Source organism: Bidens hawaiensis, unplaced genomic scaffold, assembly GCF_021521415.1.
Source record: "Bidens hawaiensis isolate Kalapana, Puna unplaced genomic scaffold, B.hawaiensis_p1.1 tig00018568_1, whole genome shotgun sequence".
NCBI lineage: Eukaryota > Viridiplantae > Streptophyta > Magnoliopsida > Asterales > Asteraceae > Bidens > Bidens hawaiensis.
Window position 1 is genome coordinate 321,466 of NW_027492810.1, and position 11,454 is coordinate 332,919.

Sequence of the window (11,454 nt, forward strand, 5' to 3'; positions counted from 1 at the left end):
GAAATTAAGCATGATAACTTTTTTTCTTTAAACTAATAATTAAAAGAATATGAATATTTGGACCTCAAATATTAAAAACTAATAAAATATTAATTCAAAATCAAAACTAAAAATACCAATATTGTTAGTTATTAACCATATACAGAAATCTAATCTAACTATACTAATAAAATAAAATAATGAAGATGATGTGGCAATCTCATCATTCTTGGTCTAATCTCTCTTCTCATTCATTTGACTTATCCATGGGTTATGGAGTAAAACCATATTGACAAATGGGTTATAATTTTCTTTCCAATTATCTAATCTCTCATTTAATTCTACCTAACAATCCACGGGTCAAGATAATTTTGGCAAATGTGTTATAATTTCATTTTTAATTATCTAATTTCTCATCTTATCTATTCTAACAATCCATAGATCATGGGACAAAACAATTTTGAGAAATGAGTTATTTCATTCAAATTTTCTAATCTTTTATCTTCTTCATCATAGTTATCCACGGGTAATTGGTCAAAACAATTTATGCAAATATTGTATATATAAAATTGATTTTGTAAATTTGAGATTCTAGATTTCTTATTGTTTGTACTATATATTTTATTTTTACCTTTAATTTTGTTCATTTATTTCGTATAATGTATCTTTTTATTTTTATTATCTGACAAATCCCGTGTAATACACGGGTTCAAAAGCTAGTTATAAATATTTGTATTAACCGTATGTTAAAACTTAACAAATAATCATTGACATATTTTGTTTTAATGGTTACGGTTAAGATATTATGGTTATTTCGATTTTCGTTATTTCGGTTCGGTTTTTTCGGTTCATTACAAAATTCAAAACCGAACCAAAACCAATATTTCAGGTTTTTTTAAAGTTCAAAACCGAACCGCCGGTTTCTAATTCGGTTTGATTTTTTGTTTTTTCGGTTCGGTTTTGTGCACACCCCTAACTACTATCGATGGAATTTTTAATGGGTATGGTTGTATATAAAACAATTCAATACGATAACATGAGGGGCAAAGGTTTCTTTCCTTTTCTTTAACGACCAACAAAGCTTTTATTAATCTAGAGCGGTATAGCAAGTCACTAACCAACCATGCACAATCAAGCACCCGATAGTATTTAGTATTTACATCCATATACGAAGTATTACATGACAAAACTAATGCTTAGTCCGCCTGATCTAGCCCGATACCGCTACACATTGAAGGCCAATAGTATCATTTGTGTATGAAAAAATAATTTAAAGACATTCAAGTCGTTTAGATAAATTCATTCATTACTTGACTTGGTACAATCTAAATGTGTTAGGTTTTTGTTTGTTTCGGGTTCTAGACAGATTAAACTAGCGTTCATAAATGGAGGTGATGGTGGTGGAGGTGGGTGGTGAAGATGGCAGCAGCAGGTGCGGAGGTGGTGGGTGTCGGGTAGAGGTGCACAAAATACACGATTCCGGACCCGACTCGAAACCGGTTCCTACCCGTACCCGACCCGCGGCTACGACCTGGTATTGGGTTTCTCCCCAAACTTGTATTAGGAACCGGACCCGACCCGGACTCGCCAAAACCGATTCCACCTTTACCCGGTCAAAACACGTACCCGACCCGCAAGGACGACCTGGTATTGGGTTTCTCCAAGACCTGTACCCGATCCGGACCGGTTCCACCTTTACCCGGCCCAACCCTACCCGAATCCCAAAAAAACCGGTTCCTACCCGACCAGGTTTTGACTTTTGTTGACCATACCCGGAACCAGTTCCACCTTTACCCGGTCAAAACCCGACCCAAGCCTACCGAAACCCAAAAAAAACCGGTAAAATGACTATACCCTGAACCAGTTCCTACCCAAGCCGGTTTTGACTTTTGTTGACCATACCCATAACCGGTTCCAATCTTGTTCGGTTCCTAAAAATACCCGGTTTGTACCCCTCTAGTGTCCGGTGGCTGCAATGGTGGGGCCAGCACAACGAGGAGGTGTCAAGAGACAAAACAATGGCCACGGGTGGTGCTAAACCATTTAGATACTTTTTAAGTTAACATGTTTTTAAATCGTTACCAGTTTTGACCTGTTGACTAAGTTCAGGTAACCCAAATGAACCCATATACAACAAACCTGAAGCAAACAAAACAATATAATCGACTAATTCCACAGTGTTCAACATATATAACTTAACTCGATGATCAAGAAGAACACGCTAACAACGATAAGAAATCAACAAGAAGCGTTACACTTAACAGGAAACATCATAGTTTATACAAACATTAACATGTTTACTAGGCTTATTAAAAAAAAAAAAAACATACCACTTTTTATGCAGTTTCACAACACCAAAAAAGAACAACAATAGTAAAACAAACTCACCGATTGAGAACACGTTCACTAGAACCGAGTATGAATCCTAAACGGACGAAGACGATGTACAGCTTTCGGCTTAACAACCTTCTTCGGAACGGGCGGTATCGGAACCGGTGTAGGCCACCTCGGGATCACAAACGGGATCACCACACGCCACGACAAGTCATTCACAACACCAACCGGTTTAGCCACAACATCAAGACTTTTATTCCGTATACTATACGACACAACACACGCAAGCTCAACACACCGCAGATACACAACGTCAAGATCCAACGGATGGAAACATAACGGGAGAAACGTAGCTTTCGGTATCCAACTATTCAACTCGGGATCTGACGACGAAAGATCACTACGCGTCACCCGAAACGCGGAACACCACTCGCCGGTCTCGTAATCCTTCATATCCCACATACGAAAACAATAAAACGCGTAACAATCAACCGCCACCTCGAAAAACCGAAGCTTTCCACAACACGCGTCACATAACCGATAAAGCCCGTCATGTTTATACTCACTATCCACGTCTCTCCCATCCGGGAACCCAATAACCCGACACGTTTTCGGATCTTTATACGGATCAAACGCAACCATCCCATGATCATAAACAAACCAATGCAAGCACCCGTTAAAACTTATCGGCCCGCCACCTCGTTTCATTAATCCAATCAAACGCCCGCAATTCAACTTATACCCGACCCATTTACCCGTATCGGAACTAAACATTTGCAAGCTAAGAAAACTCGTCCGAAACTTAAGTAACTCGACGGTCACGACACTAAACCCGGTAACAACATTATTATCATTAACCCGCGTAACCAACCCTTCCCCGAAAAACAACAAATGGTTAACTAAAGACTTATCTCTACGGGTCGGTAACGTAACGAACTGTCTAGTAATCGGGTCGCATACGTAATAAGTAAACGGGCCTAATAAGCTGCATAACACTAACCCATTACTAATCCCCAATACCTTAAACTGATCCGACTGCTGTTGCTCTTCGAAACTCGATAAAAACAGCACGGGCGCATTCGGGGAGTTATAGACCGCGGGGCGAAAGCGATCAAGGACGTCTTTGAACTTGGAGACGTAGACGTACTTGTAGAGGATCCGGAAGGGTGAAACGGGTTGACCCGCACGGGAAAAATAGAATCTTGGAAATGAGGGTTGTGAAATTAGGGTTTGCCAGTGTTTGGAAACGCAATTGAATTTGAAAATTGACTTCAAGGGTAGTCTTGAAATGATTTCTAGTAGTAAAGAATCGGGTAAATTGAGGATATCGTAATGGAATTGGATGAGATTGAATTGGGGGTTAGGGTTAGGGTTTTGGTGGGTTGAGATTATTAATTGGAATTGGGGGTGTTTGCGTTTGCGGGTGTAGGTTATTAGGTGATTTGGGAAGTGGGTTTGGGTTGGATTGATGAGTTGTTGTTCATTGTTGTCTGGTTCTGGTTCTGGTTCTGGTTCTGGTTCTGGTTCTTCCATGTGTGGGTTGAAGAAGGTGAAATGGGTTTCAAGAAGGAAGTACAGTGTGTACGTGTAGAGTTTAGGTTTCTATACATGTGTAGTGAACTAGTGATGGTTTTGGACATGTTTAAGGGGTAAAGTTGTAAATTAACCTGTTTTTCGCCCGAAAATTTATATACTTAGCGTTAATTTACTCCTTCTTGTTTATGAAAATTTTCATACAATTTGAGTCAGGCTCCCCGTCGTTTTTGTCCAAGCTTCGCACTGAGCGAATGCCTATCCAGGTGCCACTGTATTAATCGTGAGAAAGGACTTTGAATGATGAGACCAAATATAAATCCAATCAATCAAAATAGTAACACATTTTTTATTGAAGAAAAAGATTAAAAGATAATTTTTTTTGGTTAAACTATTACACTCATTTGAGTGTTTAAGTTTGTTAGTTAATCTTGCTCAGCATGCGTAACGGTGAAGTGACGATACTTTTGTCAACTGTTACACTTGGTCTTTGGGTTGAATTGATGGGTTGTTCATCGTTTTCTTGTTCCATGTGGGTTGAAGAAGGTGAAATGGGTTTCAAGATGGAAGTACAGGCAGTGACGGATTTAGAATTTTTTTTTATCTGGTTCGCTATTTTAAGATGCTCTAAATATATAAGAACGCGTATAAAAAAATTGGGTCGGGTTGACGATTCGGATTGGTTTAACGGTTCGGGTCAAGTAAATGCTCCACTACGGTTCGAAAAACACCTGGTTCGCTAAAAAAGTCGCTATTAAATGCTCCACTACGGTTCGAAAAACACCTGGTTCGCTTGACCCGGTACTCATTGGAATAAATCCGTCCCTGAGTACAGGTACAGTTAGGTTACTATATATGTATAGTGAAGTAGTGATGGTTTTGGAAATGTTTAGGGGGTAAGTTGTAATTTGGGTAAAGTATAGGGACTTTTAGTGAAATGAATGTATTGAGAGCTTTTCGGTATGGAAACCATAGGTGCACAAACAGGTTTAAAACCCAAAATCGGTTTGGTTTGGTCCACAAATGTCAAAATCGGTTTATGACCGGTTTTGGTTTGGGTTGAAACTGGTTTTTTGATCAGGTTACATTCGGTTTCGGTTCGGGATTTGACCGATTTTGACAGGTTTTAGTTTGGAACCCATTTTATGGAGAAAATTACAAACCGGTTTCGAACATTCGGTCTCGGTTCGATTTTCGGGTTGCTTCGGTTAACCGGTTCTTTTGCCCATCTCTACACCTACTTTAGTAGACTTTAGACCAAGTGTAGCGGATGAATGTACGTTAAGCTACTGCCACATCACATTCTTAGGCGGGAACCACCCTTATGCATGAAGAATTGGGGACGTTAAAGTAGTGGACGCCTCTCTTGGCGCCACTGTATTAAGCGTTACAAAGGGCTCCAAATGTATCCCATCAAAAAAGATCACTCACTTTTTTTTATAAAAAAGGATTTTAAAATAATTGTTTTCCGGTTAAATCGTGACGCCCATTTAAGGGCTTAATTAGTTAATTAATCTCCCTCCAATATGTGACAGTCAAGTGACCATACTTTTTGTTAACTAGTTTTTTCTCTGGTCTTTCCTAGTAGGTTTAAATGATGTGTAAGCTACTCGTATTAGAGAAAAGAAAATTATGATTACTTTTATACGCTTCTCACTAGTACACTAGTAATTTGTGATTATGTATTCACTTATAACTAATCTAGCTAGTGAATATTCATTGACCATAAATCAGGATAGTTCATTTTCATTTCCAGCTAATCAAAATAGTGATCACCTTTACAAGTTTATAGAATGTGATAAATATCAGCACACAATGTTTATGTCTAATGTGCTATACATCACAATCAAAATGTCACTATATCTATGGAAGTGGAACACTCAAGACAATCAATTAAGTGTTAATAAGAATGATTCATGAAAAGTTTTTAACCACCACCTTGCAAACCATGATCTTTGATTTTGGATGATAAGTTTTTTTAACTAAATAATACTTAAATATGCTTAGCGGGTGTTTGGGATTCCTTATTTTTGCCTACTTATACCTTATAACTTATTAAAAAGTTATAAAAGTGTTTGGGATTGCTTAACGTGAGTGGAAAAGTTCCATAAGTCAAAAGGTTGTAACTTATGACTTATGGATAAGGTTGTTACTTCCCTCTAAATTAGACATGTACAAGTGTAACAAGACAGGTTACATCCCAAATGGTGCAGGTTGGTCAAGGCACGGTCAAAACCGGTTAAGTAGAAACCAGATCGAGTTTAAAACCAGGTTAGAGGCAAGAATGTTCAGCCCGATCAAACCGGTTCAAATCGGGCTGAAACCAATTTAGAACAGCAAAAACTGTTTTTTTGGCATGTGTTCAAGTTCAATCGGATCCAAAAACCGGTTTGAGGGAACGAGGTTACAAACTGGTCACGAGCCAACGAGCTGGTCTTGAACCAAACCGGTTTGAACTGCAACGTTTACTTGGTTGGGTGCAGTATGCTTTCCTCAAATAGTCATACATTAAACAAAGTATTATAAGTTTATAACAATTTAAATCATGAAAAGATTAAGAGTAAACCATAGGAGTAAAGGCTTCTAAATTCAAAACAACTGCTTAGAATTTAAACTCTGAGAATAACCGAAAGAAAGATGTCGAACAGCCAAACCGTCATTTTTCAGTATTACCAATTCGGTAACAAAATGAGTAATTTCACAACAGAAAGAATCCTCAAACTATGAAGCAAGTTTACAAATTCGGTCACATATTCTGGTAACTAGACCAACCTAAAAGCATACCTAAATCGGTGCATTGAGGCTATATGCACTCCCACACAAAGTCACTAGTCATCATCTCTCTTCAACAACAAACAGCCTACTTTCGAAAATCATATCGACATTCAAGATACTGATTGTACCTGCTTGTTCTCATCGGCTTCGACGTGCCATGATTTCCAGGCATCCACATAGTGTCCAAACATGTCGCTTAAAGCTGTAATATTATCAACCATAATATCATATTAAACTATTACTTGTATAAACTAATTTAAACATATTTATTTATGAATGTCAGTTCAGGTTATGTTTTTATATCTAACACCAAGGTGTTCATGGGTCGGTTTTGGCCCAAAACCATAGCCATAACCGAACTATCGGTTAACCAGAGAATGGTAACCATCCGTTATGGATAATTGGTTTTAAAAGTATATTAGATTCGGTTAACCATTAAATAAAACTGGTTAAAAATGTGACTATAATAGCCCAAAACATGGTAATTGAGCCTTAAATTTAGGCTTAAAATTTTTTAAACACTTAATAAATTGCTATTAGAGTAGTATTAGACATTTAGGCTTGAATAATTTACGCTTTAGTGCTTTACCATTTGACATTTATAAAAGTTTTACTAAATCTTTGATAGTGGATTGATTATAGTTAGTAGGTCAGGTTGGTTAACCGTGGTTTACTAAATTGTGAATCGGTTCAAGTTTGTCGGTTATGAAAATAATATAACCATAACTGGCCTGCTAATTTCGGTTTTCAAAAAAACAAAAATTTGAAACCAACCCATCGAATTTTGGTTAGGTTTCGGCTATACCAACTTGGTTAATTCAGTTATTGATCGTTTAATTCGATTTTATGCAGACCCCCTATGACTAACAGAGTAACAAGTCAAATAGGTTTAAAAAAGTTAACTTTAAAGGGCGGACAGAAGTCACTCAAAGGGTATTTTCAACGCATAAATTTCATAACTAACTTTTTCCATAAAACTGAACTATTAACAAAAGAGTATACCTTTTGTAATTATATTTAACAAAATAAACATTCACAAAATATTTTGGATAAAAAGTGTTTTGGGTCAACCAAACGTGTTTCACATCCGTTTCACATCCCGACCAGCCATTTTATCATATTTCAGATATAGCAATTTACCTGCATTGCGATACTGAGGGCGATAAGTATCAGCCAAGTTCTCCCAGTCCTGAGCCTGCTTTAACTTTTTGTTTCCAGAAGCTCCACACTTTTGTGCAATGGCTGGTGTGAACGGGCCAAAAACAAATTCCTTTGAGCTGCGTGCAGGCTGGATCTGCGTTGTAACATTCTCATCATACTCAATCTTCACATTTTCAAGATTCCCATGCATTGCCACAGTCACTTCTTTTGAGCTCCAATCAGACAAAGAATCCATTCGGTTTCTTTTCAAATCATCACGGTTTGTAATATCGGTTCCAAAATCTCTTCTTTTTGAGTTGTCTGTATCTACAGTTTCAGATTTAGTCTTTGGGTGTCCTTTGAATCCCAACCATCTAAATGACGGTTTCCCACTTTCAGGATGGCGTGTCTTCAATAAAAAGATAGAAAACATTTTAGATACACTGACTTGTATAGTTGTATACTTGTATTATGTATAAATGAAGGATTTTTACAGTATAAAGATATATATAAATTACCTTCTCAAGAAGATCCATGGATGAAAAGACATTTGCAATGTCATATAAACGCCTGACTTTTGCTGCACACATACATAGAATGTAAGCATAAGTGATGAGTCTAACTAGTATCACATTAATAACCCATGAAATCAAATAGAAAATGAAATTACTTCTCATGGCTGTTGGATCATGCACATCGCCCAACAAGGCTGTTGCAGCAGTGTCCAAAGTGATTAAATCTGCCTGAAATATATTAAAAAAGATTGATTGCTTTAGTTTAAGTACCATGAAAGACGATTTTACTAAAAGGTTCACTCACATTAGAAGTGATGAATAGCTTGATGAAATTCTGTGTCAGAAGTCCAAGTGATTTTTCCTTCCTGTTGTTTTCTACAAATGAAAAACGGAACATCAGTTATAACTTAGATACACAAACATGATGTGCTACAAGTCTATAAGACTATAACTTATATCTTGAAGCTATCTAACCTTTTTCTGATGTTATGATTGCAATGGCATGAGCTGTATAATTGACTAGTTGTAAAAACTAAAAAGTTTATAATAAACTGAACCCTTTTATGAGACTAAATGGAAATCAACTTACCACTCTTAGAAGATCCAGATGATTTGGTATACTTATCAGTGTATGAGTTGTTTGAATTAGTAGTCCCACGAGAATCGTTCTCATTTACAACCTGGTAAACAAAAACCATCAACATATTCACCATCCATCTACAATACTAGACTACTGTCAGTAGAAGAGTTCTTGTAACAGGACAACTTACGGTTCCAAAGCTGCGGATTGGTAAGACTCTAAGGTACTCATTAGACGTCTGTTTCTACAAGCAAACACATGTACAAAACATCAACATTCAAGAGTTCATCTTAATGGTTTAACAATAATATCAAACCATAATTATCAAGAAAATAAAGCATGAGTTAGCAAGTACCCTAAGCTCTTCTAACGCGTAAGGAATTGCACTAAAACCCCTCCAAGTATACTGATTCTTCGCTCTCCTTGTCAATACCTGAAAATTTAACAAACATAAACCCTAAATCCCCTACTCAGCTCCAACTTTTGAAAATGCACAAATTTAGGCAAGTAAACAAACTAAACGAACGCAAACGGATGCATGTCTGTGTTCTTTCGTTTAAGCTTAACCGAACATGAACAAGAATATATAATCTAACAAACATAAACAGACATTCACGATTCATTTAATTAAATAAGCAACTAATTTTGTTCATGTTCATTTGCTTAACTAAATAAACGAACATAAACCCTGAATCCCCTTTTCAGATCCAATTTTTTAAAATGCACAAATTTAGGCTTGTAAACAAACCGAACGAACATGAACAGGGGCATGTCAGTGTCCGTCCGTTTAACGTTAACCGAACACAAACACGAACATATAATCAAATAAACATAAACGAACGTTCACAAACATAAACAAACGAACAAAACACGTGTTCACGTTCATTAGTTTAATTAAATGAACAAAAAAGTCCGTTCATGTTCATTTATTTAACCCTAAATCCCCTATTTAGTACCAATTTTTAAAAATTAACAAACCGAGCGAACATGAACGAGACCATGTTAGTGGTCGTTCGTTTAACATTAACCGAACACAAACACTAACATATCATCAAACAAACATAAACCAACAAAACTGAACAAACATAAACGAACATTCACGAACATAAATAAACGAACAAAACATGTGTTGATGTCCATTCATTGAATTAAATAAACAAAAAAATCCGTTCACGTTCATTCATTTAACCCTAAACCCCCAATTCAGTACCAATATTTAAAAATTAACAAACCAAACGAACATGAACGAAAGTATATCATTGAACAAACATAAACAAACAAAAAAACTCGTTCACGTTCATTCATTTAACCCTAAACCGCCTATTCAGTACCAATATTTAAAAATGAACAAACCAAACGAACATGAACAAAAGTATATCATTGAACAAACATAAACAATCATAAACAAACAAAAAATCCTTTCACGTTCATTCATTTAACCCTAAACCCCCTATTTATTACCAACTTTTAAAAATGAACAAACCAAATGAACATGAACGAGAGCATATCATTGAACAAACATACACAAGCATAAACCAACAAAAAATCCGTTCAGGCGTTCACGTTCATTCATTTAACCCTAAACCCCCTATTTACTACCAACTTTTAAAAATAAACAAACCAAACGAACACGAACACGAACACAAACATATCATTGAACAAACATAAACAAACATTCACGAACATAAACAAACAAAAAAAACCCGTTCACGTTCATTCATTTAACTAAACAAACAAACATAAACAAACGTCCGTCGTCAGTTCATTTACACGCCTACACAAACTCCTTACCCCGACACTCTCCAATATGTTGACAATATCGTAAATCCTCCGCCTCTCAACACCTATATATATTCAATAGCAAATCATCAATCATCCTTCAATTTAACCACTAGTAATCATAAACACTAGATAAAAAGCTAAAGAGGTTAAAAAAACCTAATTGACTCGCCGCGTTGTCCAGCCCGATCGAATCAACACCGTCTCGATTATACAGCCTCAAAAAACTAATAATAATAATAACAAAATCAATCTCAATTCATTACATTAGGTTAAAATAAAACAATATCATCAAAAAACTAATAATAATTTAATTAATAAATGAATGAATGAATGAATACTTGGAGCATAAGACACCGAGTGACTTCTCTTTACGGCTGTAAATTGAAGCCGTCGTAGGGTTTTTAGGTTCGGAATCGTGAAGTGACGTCATCGGTGGCGGGGTCTGAAGCTTTGAATGGTGGCCGGTGTGTTTTTAAACGAGCCGCGGGAATTTGAATCGGAGATGAGGCGCGGCTTCTACTAATTATTACTCTTTTTTATCTTTTAAACGGCGACACGAGATCGGCTCGTTAAAAAGCTTGATCGAGCTCGAGTCTGAAAGTAAGTTTGTTTAATAAATGAACCTGGGCTTCAGTTATTGCGAGCCTGCTTGGGTCTGTCATTTGTATAATTTGCATAATATATATACATATATATTTACATGTAGGGTCGGGATACTGTACAATAATGGCTTAACATACGATAGGTACGCGAGACGCTCAAAGCAAAAGCAAAAACGCTTAAAGGCAAAAAAATCTAAAACACTCAGCCAAAAAC

At 36.5% G+C, this 11,454-nt stretch overlaps 2 protein-coding genes across 2 annotated transcripts; both read right to left on the reverse strand.

The window, feature by feature from the left end:
• Positions 1-2,009: 2,009 nt before the first annotated feature.
• LOC143556383 (putative F-box protein At3g28280) lies at positions 2,010-3,846 on the reverse strand. Its single transcript, XM_077045717.1, has one exon. The coding sequence runs from the start codon at positions 3,844-3,846 to the stop codon at positions 2,386-2,388; it is 1,461 nt and encodes a 486-aa protein (XP_076901832.1). The 3' UTR covers positions 2,010-2,385.
• A 2,699-nt stretch (positions 3,847-6,545) lies between these two features.
• On the reverse strand, positions 6,546-11,169 carry LOC143556377 (E2F transcription factor-like E2FF). Its single transcript, XM_077045713.1, has 11 exons — positions 10,977-11,169; positions 10,795-10,862; positions 10,648-10,700; positions 9,212-9,289; positions 9,047-9,100; positions 8,866-8,956; positions 8,581-8,651; positions 8,432-8,504; positions 8,280-8,341; positions 7,762-8,170; positions 6,546-6,823 (listed from the first exon to the last, which is right to left on the reverse strand). The coding sequence occupies exons 1-11, from the start codon at positions 11,066-11,068 to the stop codon at positions 6,732-6,734; spliced, it is 1,143 nt and encodes a 380-aa protein (XP_076901828.1). The 5' UTR covers positions 11,069-11,169; the 3' UTR covers positions 6,546-6,731.
• Positions 11,170-11,454: the final 285 nt, after the last annotated feature.